This window comes from Dermochelys coriacea, chromosome 5, assembly GCF_009764565.3.
Source record: "Dermochelys coriacea isolate rDerCor1 chromosome 5, rDerCor1.pri.v4, whole genome shotgun sequence".
In the NCBI taxonomy this organism is placed as follows: domain Eukaryota; kingdom Metazoa; phylum Chordata; order Testudines; family Dermochelyidae; genus Dermochelys; species Dermochelys coriacea.
This window is the reverse complement of record NC_050072.1, coordinates 46,959,677-46,974,838: the sequence shown is the minus strand read 5'-3', so window position 1 is coordinate 46,974,838 and position 15,162 is coordinate 46,959,677. Positions and strand designations below refer to the sequence as shown.

At 42.8% G+C, this 15,162-nt stretch overlaps 1 protein-coding gene across 3 annotated transcripts in view; it reads right to left on the bottom strand.

Annotated features, from left to right (window-relative positions):
* The window catches only part of TBCA (tubulin folding cofactor A), a 65,417-nt gene extending 55,812 nt beyond the window's left edge, over positions 1 to 9,605 (bottom strand). The window contains exon 1 of one of the 3 annotated variants that reach the window (XM_038403465.2): positions 9,360 to 9,605. In XM_038403465.2, coding sequence (XP_038259393.1) covers positions 9,360 to 9,412 — 53 coding nt within the window. In that variant the 5' untranslated portion in view covers positions 9,413 to 9,605. Of the gene's footprint in view, positions 1 to 9,008 lie in introns of all 3 variants that reach the window. The other 2 variants (XM_043514823.1, XM_038403466.2) reach the window with 2 other exon arrangements.
* Positions 9,606 to 15,162: the final 5,557 nt, after the last annotated feature.

The following is a 15,162-nucleotide window of genomic DNA, read 5'->3' as shown; positions in this document are numbered from 1 at the left end:
GGTTAGATGGAGACTAAAAATGTATAAAAAGATATTCAGGAGACAGTAACTCCTTATCTTCACCAGTACTAACAAGTTCATTTTCAGACAGACATTGGCTCAGCATAAAGTCCACAAACATCTTTCCTCTTAAAGAAAAATCTTGGCTTGTGTAGAGCTCAGGATAGAACCAATAAAGGATTTTTCTGGACAAGTATCACAGTAGATTTGTTCCAGTTTATCTGCTCTCCCACACACTGAAAAAAAAGCACAACTTCAGGATTTCCCCTAAGGCTTGCCATGTGTGCTTAAATCAGCCAGTTGTCTGACTATGGACACATGAAGATTCCCCGACACCCACACTGTGCAGTGCCTTTAGCAAAAGATCCACCTCTCTTCATTCCAGGGATTTCTGAAGCCACATAAGAAACGTAAGAACAGCCACACTGGATCAGACTAATGATCCATTTAGCCCAGTATCCTGTTTTCCTGACAGTGGCCAGGTGGTGCTTCAGAGGAAATGAACAGAACAAGTAATCATCAAGTGATCCATCCCCAACTTCTGGGAATGTCTACAACAAGTAGCATCTTTTGAGAGGAATCCCCAAAAAGGAATGGGGAAGGGAGGCTGGCTGGCTTCCTGGAGTGGAACTGGATCAAACAGCCAAATTGAGCAGCCTCTTCGCATTCAATGATCCATGATAATTCTACCCCATGATGCAAGGAAATGGACTAAAAGAAAGAAAGCAAAATGCAGATAAGATCTAGTTTATCTTTTGCCTAGAACATGAGTAAAGCAATGGATATTGGTATAGGTCTGCACCTGAAATGTTTCCCTTTATCCTGCGTCTTCTGATGTTGGAGATGGAGGGTATTCTGGAAAGAAGGATGGAAGCTGCCAAATGAAGAATGTTGTCTCCAGAAATAGAACAATGATGGAAACACTCCTCTGGCCGTGCTGAGTGATCCCATCTAGCTCGCAGCAGATTTTTTCAAGGATTTCCTCAGTTTTGATGCTGAGCAGATGGACCATTGAAAGGATATGCAATTCTTTAGAAGGACATGGTAATTCTGTACCTTGGTTTCAAATCTCAAAAAACAAATGTTTTGGTTGCCAGCACATTTTGAATACACATGAAATAGAACATGGTTGCTTGAAAACTAAGTCACATAGTCTGGATTGTCCCCTACCAATGATAAGAATGGAATTTAGCATCTATTGGAAAAGGGGAGGGGGAAATCACACAGATGATAAAAGGAGTACTTGTGGCACCTTAGAGACTAACAAATTTATTTGAGCATAAGCTTTCATGAGCTACAGCTCACTTCATCGGATCCATCCGATGAAGTGAGCTGTAGCTCACGAAAGCTCTAGCTCAAATAAATTTGTTAGTATAAGGTGCCACAAGTACTCCTTTTCTTTTTGCGAATACAGAGTAACATGGCTGCTACTCTGAAACCTGTCACAGATGATAAAATTACTGAAGCTGTTTTGGATATACTGGATCAACAGGACTTTCACCGAGTACACTGGGTATACAATGAACAGTGGAAGAAACTTAGAGAAAACTGCAACCTTAATTCATCCCCCTTATTGCACATGCAATATGACACAGTTTTTATAGTTACATACTATTTTCCCCCACAGAACTGCCTCATTCAGTGCACAGAGCCGATGGTGCTTGCTTAGTAAGCAGCTACACAATCCTTTGTATTCTGCCTCATTTACCACTTTCCACCTTCAGCAACAAACGAAGTGGGGGGGTCCCCACAAACAGCCTCCTCCCACAACACAATGCTGATTCATCCCAGAGCATCCCATCCTGTGTGCTGAACAAAGCAGGAGGCTTGTGGAAAAGACTGTATGTGATCATATAATCAAAAACTATAATAATGCATTGGCACAAGGGGGCCAAATTTGCACAGTCAACCTTAATACTGGCATTTAATAACTTATGAATGCTTAACTCTGGAACCTTAATATGTTCTTTTAACAGTTTTCTTGTACGTATTTTCCTAAACATTTTTAAAAAGCAAACTGAAAAAAATAAAAAAAAGACATCATATACCATACTGACACCCAAAATGGATCAGCAGCAAGGCTGAAACCTTTGGATCCACTATAAAGATCTCTGCCACTTGAACTAACTGATAGCAGTAGTAGCCAGCCTCTGTGTGGACCAGTGCTAGAGAGGAAACACACACTTTGCCGCTGAATTTCACAGATATTTGCTGACAGCACAAGAACATGACATCCAGGTTTTAGAGGGCAATCTTCTCCCCATCCCCTCCAACCTGTCCTTGTCCTAGTTCTGTGTCTTCCCCATCCCTGGCTCTTCATCCCAGTCCCAGTTACCCCTGCCCCTTGTGGCTCCTCATCTGATATGCCTCTCTCACCACTGTGACCTCCAGTCACCATCCCTCGTACCCACTCCCCCCCTCCCCACTGGCACACCATCCCAATCTTCCTCGCTAGGCTCCTCATCCAACCCTGCCGTCTCTTCCACCACCATCCCTGACTCTTTTTCCCAGCCTCACTGTACCCATCCCAACCCAGTTCCCATTCCCCCCACCCTTGCCCCACAGGCCTCCAATCCCAGTCTCTTCCCTGAATCCCAGGCTCCTTGTCCCATTTTACTCCCCCAACTCCCACAAGTCTGGCTCTTCTCCCCTCTGCATTCAAAGCAGGCAGCTTCCTCCTCCATGCTGCCAACAGTTTTCAAGTCCCTGTTCAAAAACATGGGAATGCTAGAGCTTTCCAAAGTAAAGGTCACCAGATTTCCCCCTCCCCCCCCCCCCACACACACAGGGGAAATGATACATTTTTCACCAGTTTCGTTCTTGGAAATGGTTAAACCATTTTGGCTGAAGGTCTCAATAAAACAAAATATTAAAATTTAGGCCAGAGGCAGATACCTGGCATGGAAAGTGTCATCCCGAATACTTAAAGATTGGCAAAGTTGTAGGCTTCTAAAAACATGGTCTTCTAAATTGGAAGTGTTGGACAATTTTAATATTAGACACCTACCAGCCCCACATACAGAATCAACTGTAGAGCAGGAAAGGACCTTAAAAGGTAATTTAGTCCCCTCACCCCACCACTGAGGCAGGTTTAAGTATACTTAGATCATCCCTGACATATAGTTTCTTATACCGCACACTCATCACTGTAGTGTCTTTCAATACTGTATTAAGCAATGTGAGTAACATTTGCCATGTATTTGTTCTCCCATTCTCTGGAGAAGTATGTGCAGTGAAGTGTTTTGTTTTGGATTTTTTTTTTTTTTAAGTTTACACCCCTCCCCCCACCTGTATGTTTATGTTAGGGCATTGTCAAAGAAATGCAACCTTTAAACAGTAGATTGTGTTTCAGAGCTAAATGAAGATGAGTCCCTCTACTACGACAGCATTTCAAGTTTTACAATCCAATGCATAGGATAATAAAAAAAATAAAGACATTTACAAAGATTTACAAAGAATAATAATGCATGCTTTTGACAGTTAGTGTAGCCTTACAGACGTATATAAAAATATACACGGACTACACTGGGTAAGGTAAAATGATAAGTCTGCTAAATATTCCTAAATTCTGCAAGGCAAGGCAAGGGGGGGAAATCAGAGACCCCATAGAGGCCATCAGGTCTGATGAAGTGCAAGGCTTAGATATACTTACATCATAAGCACTTCAGGGCAATGACCATCTCTGTTCTCTTTATACAGTGCCTAGCCCAATGGGGCTGGAGTTTCTTTCTAGGAGCTAGTGCACTAGCAATATTAAGTGAGCTATGGGGAGCAGGTTGTCATGCACAGCTCTTCAATTTCAAATTACGGGGGAAACCAAGGACCCTGTGAAGAACTAAGGCACCCCACTGGCCCCATATTTTAAGAGAGAGACATGAGAAAATTGCCTTTAATTAGCTTGAAGTTAAAGATGACCTGCAAAAAAGGTACTTTAAAAAAAAAATGATAACATCTCTGCCATCCAGAGAGTACAAGCCGAATAACATTTATGTAATTTAACTAGTATTTTAGAGAAAAACTTTTGTTAAAGATTCAACAAGCTATGACTATTTAATTTTCTGAGACACATATTTGCATGCCCCCCCTGCAAAAAACAAATCCTTCAACAAGGCCAGAACTGATATTCTTGATAGTTCAAAGGTAAAAAAAGAGAAAGAAAACCACAATCCTTAAGAAAACCCTACACAGCTTTTAGGCCTTCTTTATACAGTACATCATAAACCAGGGAAAAAAAAAAAAGAGTGAATAAATAAAAGGCACACCCTCTGTCCAATGTTCCCTCTAATTTCTGACAGGCCATGTGTGCAAAAAATTTCTTCTGTGCAAATTTTTGTGCGCACAGTGTTTCGCCGTATGCGCAGGGTTTAGGATCTGTGTGCGCATGCACACGCGCTCAGCTTAGAGGGAACAGCGCCCCTGTCCCTTCTAGCTGCTTTTGCTTTATACAAAAAATGTGCCTTGGTGTTCTTGAAACTTAAAAACCCTATACATTTAAAAAATATAAAAATGAATCACAGAGAAAGCAGGCATATGTTCACATTGACTCAGTTGGGGAAGGGAGAGGGAGAAGAGGAAGACTTGCGCCTCTAGTCTGTATACTAAGGGTAAAAGGCAAAAATATTGGTACCTTTGTGAGTACCAAGCTAAGTGAGTGAATTAGAGGATGACTGAAGGTTATATGGTGAGGGGAGAACCGAGAGAATTTGACACCCGTATTAGAAGTATAAATGCTTTAAGCTTGATGGGTGTAAGGTTTTTGTTCTATAGTCTGGACACGGATATTGAGGCCGATTTAAGAGATACTCATTTTATACATGTGAATTTACTCAGACAGTTCATATAGTCTTATTTCCCTTCATATTTTATTTCCTACTTTAAAATGCTTTTGTTTTAACTGTAACATACCTTGGCCACATGAAGCCTTAAACTTTTTTGTCAGTAATAGACTTTATCACCACTATCAAGAGAGAGTAGAATCTGCATTCCCTGAAATGCTCCATATATTACATCGAAGTCTGCTAGGGGAAAATACAGAATCCTGAATGTGGGGATCCTGAACTAGTTTAAACTAGTTAAGTAAATATTTTTTTAAGTAAAGCATTTTTTAAATGATTTTCTGTTTGTATTTTAAAAGAAAGTATTAGTTTATTGTAACTTCCAGGTTAATATAATTGTGTATTTAAAACAAATAAAGGAAGAATTAACAAGACTGAATCAAGAAGCTGGCCAAGACGGTGATGATGCCTCAGAAAAAAATAACAGTTTAAATATGTTAGTGCAACAGGCAAAAAGCACACAAACTTGGGAAGATTCCACAGTTTTGGAAAGGCGATTTCTAAAAGGGCTGCTTTACCAAAAAAAATCAATACACTTTCCCCATAGGTTCATGATGTAAAATTCTATAATCAAGGCCTGTAGATTTGTAATTATGGTATGTCAGCTACATTTAAACAAGAGTGTTTAAAAGATTGTTAAAGTTAAACTAACACAATTGCAATGTGAATCGTCTTAGTCTCATTCTAATCTACTGGTGTCACGTTCATTTAATCTGAAAGAAACTATGGGCAAATGTCAGTGCTATTTTCGCATGCCCTTAATATACTTTGTTCACAGTAGTTTTTAGAACCATTACCAATCTGAAATGGATAAAAGATATTTAAGAAAGTTTTTTTAATCAACTAATTCACTCACTCTGCCACAGGTAGATTGAGCATGGATTTATTGAGAATGAGGTGGCTTTAAAGTGATTAAGCAACCTTTTAGGCTAGCTAAACAGAAGCATTACTTGTTAGGAAGTAGCCACAAATCTAGTATGTCTAACCATTTATGATTACCAAATCCCAGTTTTTGTATGACCTACAAGTAAGAGGTGGCGGCTAACAAAAGCTTGACCTGTTATCAAATGCACCCTAAGACATGACGGATTCAGCATTTCTCCCCAATCCCACTGCAAATTTCTTCCGCTAATGCATAACAAAATTAAATCAGGCTAGAAAGGAAAGTAATTCTAGTGCCACACAAAATAGCATTGTCCCATAAAACTAGAAACTCAAGTTGCTGCATGACCCGCAGTAGTGGAGATACCCATGATTAGAGGACCTTTGCTACATAATAAATAGCAGCAAATATATTGCTATACACTAAACGACTCATCTCCATTCCTAGTTTTGGGGAAGCAATGAACTACCTCAATCACTGAGGAGAATATAGAGCAGGCTAACTCAAAGGGTAGTTTAAAAAAAAAAAAAAAAAAAAAAGACAAAGTAAGTAACCTGGGCACTGCAATGGGAACAGAAAAAGGCAGAGAATCTACCCCAGAGTACCAATTGTTACCCTTATGTTTTTTAAGATATACTTAGCCATCAGGTTGAAAAGGTTGGACACCAATGCCATACACCACACTTTAAGACACTTAAATACTCAATTTTTCACTTGTTAAGAGATTTCTTTCTTTCAGTGTTCTATTCTTAGAAGAAATTATGTCTGCGGCAGCAATACTATTAGCTTTCCCATACAAGTTGCAAGAAAAGACTGACAACTGGTATGTTAAAACTACATTTGTGGTCATCTAAATGTGTTATTGTAGCTTTCAGTGGTTTCATGGCCTACATAGGGTACTACCTTGAGTATGAAGTGGGGGGAAGGAGTAGTAATAGTTGTGGCCATCTGAATGTATCTGGGCCCGGCCTCTAGCAGGGCCATTATTTTTAATGGAGTGGTATGACTGAATTGGCACAAGGTACACAATATATTCAAACGCACAAGCTATTTTTGCGAAAAGAAAAGGAGTACTTGTGGCACCTTAGAGACTAACAAATTTATTAGAGCATAAGCTTTGTTAGTCTTTAAGCTGCCACAAGTGCTCCTTTTTGCAGATACAGACAAACACGGCTGCTACTCTGAAAGCTATTTTTGCTGACTGTGCCAACTAGCCTTCTAAGCCTGTATCTATCAAAAATTCCTGATCTATTCAAACACCACTGGCCCTGCAGATAACATCAAACAGGTCTGTATTTGAAAGCCATTTATTCTGCATTGAAAGAGCAGCAATCAGGCAGTTGAAGGAAAAAATATCAGTTCAATCACACTAAAACTTTTAAAGCTGAATTTAATTAAAAGTTAAACAATTCCAAGCCAAATAGGAGACCTGGTCTCAATTCCTAGTCAGGAATTGCTCTCACAGCCCAGCAACTACAATCAGCAATAGTCAAAAGTCTCCAGATGGGTTATAATGGCATAGCAGCTTGCTGAAGGAATTTGTTATTCTTATTTCATCAGACAAGTCATAACCTAGTTACATGTGTGTCTTGGAGGCAGAAACTCTAACTGTAATAAATGTTGCCAAAGGAAGTTAAGTGGATCCAATTCTCATTCCCTCCCATATCCTTCCCCTTCTTTCAAGTTGATCTTGGGGGTGGGGGGAGGAGACTGGAACGTAAAATTAACTCAAATTCTCTCTTTCTAGAAGATTAGGTGTCCTGCAATTTTGACTGGAGAGCTGGAATTTCCCTTCAAAAAAGAATACCCACATGGCCTGCAGGTAGAGGATAATTCAAAAAAAATGAGTTAATAAAAATAAGGCCTCCATGAAGTTTCACATATACATAAACAATGAACAGGTTCCTATGCACCACACATTTTTAAGAAGTATCAATGGTGCCTAGTGGTTTGACTACAGAACTGTGTGAGAATATGCCTGAATTCTAATCTCAGCTCTGACAGACAGCCTCTGTGGTATTGAGCAAGTCACTTAAACCTCACAGTTGTTATCACTTCACTTGTAATGGACTGGACTCTTTAAGGTCCTAATCTTGCAATACGTAGCACTTGGGTGCCATGGACAGTTTTCTCCCTACTCATCCCATGGAAGTCAACACAACTATTGCAGGACCTGGCCTTAATATATCCCACTGAGACTAGATATTTAAGCCTTTTCTCATCAGAGCCCTACGCAACTACACATAACAATAGGAGTAAATTGCATCCTCTAGATAGCTTTTTAAATGTTGAGGTTACAAAATTTAGACTATACTGGGAGATAACAGTGTTACATTTAACATTAGTTTTGGGTGTCCGTACTGGAATCAGAACCATGCTAGTGACAAACATCTTTAAACACTTTTGTTGCTAATAAAATTCTGGCATGATTCCCCTGAAGAGAAGGGACAAGATTGTGTGTATCTGAGAAGTATGCTATAATCACATTGTTAGGTAGAAAGAAAAGGAGTACTTGTGGCACCTTAGAGACTAACAAATTTATTAGAGCATAAGCTTTCGTGAGCTACAGCTCACTTCATCAGATGCATTTGGTGGAAAAAAAGAAAAAAGTTTTGTTTTTTTTTTCCCCCACCAAATGCATCCGATGAAGTGAGCTGTAAGTCACGAAAGCTTATGCTCTAATAAACGTGTTAGTCTCTAAGGTGCCACAAGTACTCCTTTTCTTTTTGCGAATACAGACTAACACGGCTGCTACTCTGAAACCTGTCATTGTTAGGTAGCATAGAGATAAGTCTTACTAAGTAGTTTTGTAGCAGGCCTCTTAACAACAAGAGCAACAAAAGACAAAAAAACAACAACACATGATTTACAACTGAAGGAAAATGAGGAATGCTGGTTTTTACTAAGTTTCGATCCTGTTGTGCACAAGAACGTAATGGCTTAGTGGCTATTAGCTACAATGATAAAGCCCAATTGTTACACAACTTCCTAGCTTAGTTCTACTCAGCCGCCGTGGGGATTCTGGTACCATATGGCAGCCCATCAATAAAGTGAGAAACTGTTCAGTCTTGCATTACAGATGGACCAGAACTGTGTTTGATCCATGTCTCCAAAACGCACCTTACAAATACTCTTTGGTAAAGTGAGAAGTAACTAGTTAGTCTACAGGGCTGGTCCCAAGGCATCAGAGAGACCCGGTGGGTGAGGTAATACCGGTTAGTGCGGGTGAGAGACACGAGCCGTCCAGACACACACAGCCCCTCTGCAGCTGGGCCAACAGAAGACATTACCTCATCCACCTCGTGTCTCCACGCTGGTTTCTCTGGCACTTCCCGACGGGGGCTGCCAGAGCCCCGAGCGAACCCGAAGGACGCGAGCCCCTCGCGAGGCAGGATAACTCCCAGCCTACGGGAAGGCAAGAGGAGACGCCCAGGGCCTTTCCCAAAACCAAAGCACCCCATCGGCAGAGCGAGGCCTCGAGCCCCCGGGCCGCGCTCCGCAGCTGCCGCCCAGACTCTGCTTCTTTCGGGTTCCGCCCTTAACGGCTACACAGCACCAGGCATAACGGCCACCGAGCGGGATCAGGGCTGGCCCCACCCGCAGCCCGGCTCCGGCCGGGAAGGCCGCACCCGAGCACTCACCGCCTCACCACGCCCATCTTAATTTTGATCTGCCTGAGGCGTGGGTCCGCCATGGTCCTGCGTCAGGGGCGCGAGCCGCGGGGGCCGGACACCAACGGATCAGCCGCCAGCGGAAGGGAAAAAGACGGTAACAAAACTTGGCACTTCACTAGCCCGCACCGAGTGACGCGACCAGCTGTGCGCGTGCGCAATCCCGCCACGCGCAGAGCTCTGCTCTTTCTGCGCAGACGCTTCCTGCTCCTTTCCGGTCTGGGCTACACCACGAAGTCACGCGGGAACAGGGGGAACAGTCTGCCGCATTCCAATGGCACTGCCCTGCGGCACGCGCCTTTCACTGCGAATCTAGTCCGCTTGTCTGCCCTTGGCCCCTCCTGCTCCTTCCCGGGGCTGCTCTAGCCGAACCCGCCTTGTGGGTGGCGGGTCCCAGGGGTGCTCGTGCTGCGTTTTGGGAGCATGCGGCGGGGAGGGGAACAGAACAAAGGGTTGCTGTGCCTGGGTGTTTGTCCCCCGCGGCCCTTTTGCCAGCCGGCGCAAGGCAATGCCGCCCTTCCCGGCGGGAACTCGCGTGTCTTGGCCGAGAATCGCTCTGCCTGTGAACGCTCAGACTGATTGCAAGAAAGCCTGACCGTGCTTGGGCTGCTGCTCCTAGCCCGCTCTCACCAGGCACTAGCTGCTGGACAGCGGCAAAGATCCCGCCCCGTTCAAGTTTTTAGAACCTTGCTCCAGCCTTTCCCGGCCCTGATAGGGGCGGGGTCCAAATCTCCTTCTTCAAGTGCCGGGCGCTGTGAGCGTCACCAATTCTCCGAGAAAGAAACGAAAAGTTTAGCTGCGCTACCTTATGGCTGGACAAGTCTACACAGCGTGTGACTGTGTATATGCAGCATAGCTCCCAGTCAGCGTTTTAGGTGCTGCGCAAACTACTTCAGCTTAATAAATCGGGGCTGCCTGCTGAGAGCGATTAAAGAGAAGTAAGGTTCATATAGATAAATTATTTTAATGAGCTATTAATGCTAATTATTCTTTTATCAACGAAGAACTTCAATTTTTCCCTCTTAACATTTGACATTTTTCCCGATTGGTAGCTTTTTTTTCACCGCAGAAATCAGCGCTTGATTTGGAAGGGGGGAAATAGGGATATGTTCTAACAGTAATAGTTCTTACAGGGTCAAGGACTCTGCATCCTCAGATTTATTACCATCATAGAACATCAGGGTTGGAAGGGACCTCAGGAGATCATCTAGTCCAACCCCCTGCGCAAAGCAGGACCAATCCCCAACTAAATCATTATTATTTTGCTTTTAGTCATTAGATACAGATGTAAACTTGTGCAATCTACTGCACTGACACACTTTAAGAATGTTTTTCAACTATGTTTATTCACTATGTGTTGCCTCAGAAGGTCTCTTTTTCTTTGAGTTGTTTCTTGTATTTTGGATCCCAAGACATTTTAGGACAGAAAGCTATACTTTTGTTTCAGAAAATAAAACTGAATAAAAAAGACTCATGGGAAATGTGTACATTCTAAAATGTTTATATTAATGTCTGGCACTTGATAATCTGAAAATGAATATTGGTCATGATCCCCCTTCTGATTGTTTTCTAAATTTTAATATAGTTAAAACACATTCAGGTGCAAATACAAAATCTGTTTGCAAGGGGAAAAACTCAGCAAGTTCCAAATTATGGGCCTTGTCCCATAAATAATAATAATTAGCCTTTTTATAGAGACAAGGTGGGTGAGGTAATTTATTTTATTGGACCAACTTCTGATGGTGAGAGAGACAAGCTTTTGAGCTTACACAGAGCTCTTCTTCATGCCAGTACAGAAGTTGGTCCAACAAAAGAAAGTATCTCACCCACTTTGTCACTATAATATCCTGAGACCAACACTGCATATAGTTGTATCTTTATAGTTCTTTACAACGTTCAAAACACTGTATTGGCAACAAAAATGAATTCTCAGGACATCCTTGTGAGGTAGGTAGTTATTATCCCCTTTTTACAGGTGGGGAAAACTGAAGCAGAAAGGTTATGCTAATTACTACTGCCATAAACCTACACAGTAACAGAATTCAATCTTAGGACCACCTGACTCAACCCTCTGCTCATTCCTTCAGACTGCACTGCCTTCAAATGCTTAGTACCAGGCATGGGGTGAAATATTGGTCCCATTGAAGCTGGTTGGATGTTAGTTATTGATTTCAATGGGGTAAGGATTTCACCCACACTGTTTTAAGTAAGACTACTCAGGGTGGCAAGGTTCCTTCCCCACTCTGAACTCTAGGGTACAGATGTGGGGACCTGCATGAAAGACCCCCTAAGCTTTTTCTTACCAGCTTAGGTTAAAAACTTCCCCAAGGTACAAACTTTGCCTTGTCCTTGAACCCTATGCTGCCACCACCAAGCATGTTAAACAAAGAACAGGAAAAGAGCCCACTTGGAGAAGTCTTCCCCCAAAATATCCCCCCAAGCCCTACACCCCCTTTCCTGGGGAAGGCTTGATAAAAATCCTCACCAATTTGTACAGGTGAACCCAGACTCAAATCCTTGGATCTTAAGAACACTGAAAAAGCAATCAGGTTCTTAAAAGAAGAATTTTAATGAAAGAAAAGGTAAAAATCACCTCTGTAAAATCAGGATGGTAAATACCTTACAGGGTAATCAGATTCAAAACATAAAGAATCCCTCTAGGCAAAACCTTAAGTTACAAAAAGACACAAAAACAGGAATATACATTCCATTCAGCACAGCGTATTTTACCAGCCATTAAACAAAAGGAAATCTAACGCATTTCTAGCTAAATTACTAACTTTACAGAAGTTATGAGTCTGCATTCCTGATCTGTTCCCGGCAAAAGAATCACACAGACAGACCCTTTGTTCCCCCCCTCCAGCTTTGAAAGTATCTTGTCTCCTAATTGGTCATTTTAGCCAGATGCCAGCGAGATTATCTTAGCTTCTTAACCCTTTACAGGTGAAAGGGTTTTGCCTCTGGTCAGGAGGGATTTTATAGCATTGTATACAGAAAGGTGGTTACCCTTCCCTTTATATTTATGACACGGTAATAAGCACTACACTTTGCAATATTGGACAGAACTGTCACTGTTCTTAATTCATTCTGTGTGTAGGTATTGCTGTACACATTTGTACTACACAGACTCTCGTTTTTTTTCTTTAAAGTTGTTATAATTGTAATACAATCCTAAGAAAAATATTTATTTGTTGAAAATATGGCCAGTTGTACTGAGACGTTTATGGTAAAGTCCAGCTCACCTTACCCACATAAGAACTCTTAGTGAAACACGAATTTATTTGAGAACCTGAACTTTTAAAATTCTTGCTCAATTTTGAAAAACAAGACATTTGATTAACACACTGATATCTGGTATTCTTTTGTAAAGTGCTTTGAGTTACTACAGAAAATTCTTTCCTGGGTATCTGGCTGGTGAATCTTGCCCATATGCTCAGGGTTTAGCTGATCGCCATATTTGAGGTTGGGAAGGAATTTTCCTCCAGGGCAGATTGGAAGGTTTTTCGCCCTCCTCTGTAGCATGGGTTATGGGTCACTTGCTGGAGGATTCTCTGCTCCTTGAAGTCTTTAAAGCACAATTTGAGGACTTCAATAGTTTCGACATAGGTGAGAGGTTTTTCGTAGGAGTGGGTGGGTGAGATTCTGTGGCCTGTGTTGTGCAGGAGGTCGGACTAGATGATCATAATGGTCCCTTCTGACCTTAGTATCTATGAATCCTCCTAGGAAGACTGCCAATTAGCAGTGGTACACTAGTAAACCGTAGACTTTACACCCCAGCTTGCCATGCCCTAACTCTACACCTGGGGAAATTCTGCGCCACGGCACATGCGCAAATTTTATGTCCCCACAGATTTTTTTGCCTCCCTGCAGAAAAATGACTTTCTGACAGAGAAACAAAGGGAAGCCACAAGAGCGGTCATGTGACCCTCCCCAGCAGTATGTTTTGGGTGCCTAGGGCAGTCGGCAGAGAGGTAAATCATTATAGGGCAGGGGTGGAACTGGGGAAGACCCAGCTGATGAATCCTACCCTGCACCAGGCTCAGCTGCTAGTCCTTTAAATGAAAAGGACAGGACTTCCTTTTTCCCTGCACGGCATCTGGGGCCAGGTCAGACCTACCCCCAGATTTCTCCCCTGGCTGTAGGAATCTCTGCCAACTCCCCTACCTTCCACTTCCTGCACCCATTGCTCCTCAACTGCAGGGGAAGAGATCCCTATAAAGGGAGCTGCTCCTCCATCCACCCAATCCCCATGCATCCAGGCCCCTTCAGACCCTGACCCTCCTACCGAGCATCACCCCAACCCCATACTTTGAAACCCCCCAATGTGCCCCACTTCCCTTGCACTTGGACCACCCCAACGAACCACCTGCACCTGGATCCCCACTCCACTGAGCCCCAACCAGCTGCACCTGGATCCCCATCCCACTGAGCCCCATTCCCCTCAGTATCTGTACCCCCACTGAGCTCTCCACATAGACCCACTTGCCAAGCTCTATTCCCCTCACCCAGATTCGCCCTGCTGAGCTCTAACCACCTTCACCTAGACCCCCCCTGCAGAGTCGCATTACTGTAGCACCCAGAACCCCCCAACAAGCCCATGTGCACCCAGATCCTCCTCCCTGCACCCAGATTCTCCCACTAAGCCGCCCGCACCCAGATTGCCCCACACAGAATCCTCTCAACCCACACCTAGATCCCCCCACAACTAAGCCCCTCCACACTTGCTGAGCCTGCCTGCCCACACCTGATGCCCCTGGCACGGAGGGGCAGGGCTCTGGGATGTTTCTGGGGCAGGACCTGTCCTTGCGCTGTGTCAGGGTTGGGTGTCTCAGGGCAGGGAGGAGCTGCAGAGTGGTCTCCCACAGTGATCTGTGAAGTCAGTGGCCTGGGCTCCCCGATGCCATGCTGGAGCCTCCACATTTATTTGATAAATAAAATTTGCAGAATTTTGCAGAATTTTAAAATATTGGGTGCCGAAGTTTTCATTTTTTGGGCAGAATTTTTAATTTTTTGGTGCAGAATGTCTTCAGAAGTATAACTCTTTGGCTAGACAAGCCCTAAGGCTATGGCTGCATTACAGTTTTTAACTCAGTTTTTTCTTCCTCTTTGTAATTAGTTGATGACAAGTATTCAAGAGGTTAAATGCTGAAGAACTCCTTTGAGACTTGAAAGTAAAGCCAGTGAGTGGAAATTAAGAAAGAAAATTCCATAGAGGCCTCTTTTCTTCAGTATGCAATCCAAGCTTCAGTAGTTGCTTATTCTGGTCCTTAGACTGATTTCTTAAAGGAGAAAACAATGCTTCCATTAAAAGAGGGTGAAAATTGAATAAGAAGGATATATTGTAACATGTGAGAAACTGCCAGATACAAGTCATTAGCCAGAAGCAATACACATGTTACTAAAGGTGTCAAACCAAATTCAGATCTAGTATAAGCAGGTGCACAACTACTCAAGTCAATGAAATTGTGCCCATTTCCAGGAGAGAGAGATTTAGCTTGCAATGTGGAAGTCTTAGCAAATCTCAGATGAGACACATAGACAGAGGACCAAATTCCCCCATGCAGCCTGGACTAAGCAAGTGCAACTCACATGGAAGTCTCAATTGACTAAATTCATCAGTAACATAAACTGGGGTGAAAATTACACATTGGTATAAAGTGGTCAGGATACAGATGTAAGAGGCAAAGTAGTGGAACTTGTACAAATTTGGCATTTGTTAGCTATGCAAAATAAGGTTACATGGAAAACAACATACAGAAAACATGAAATAATG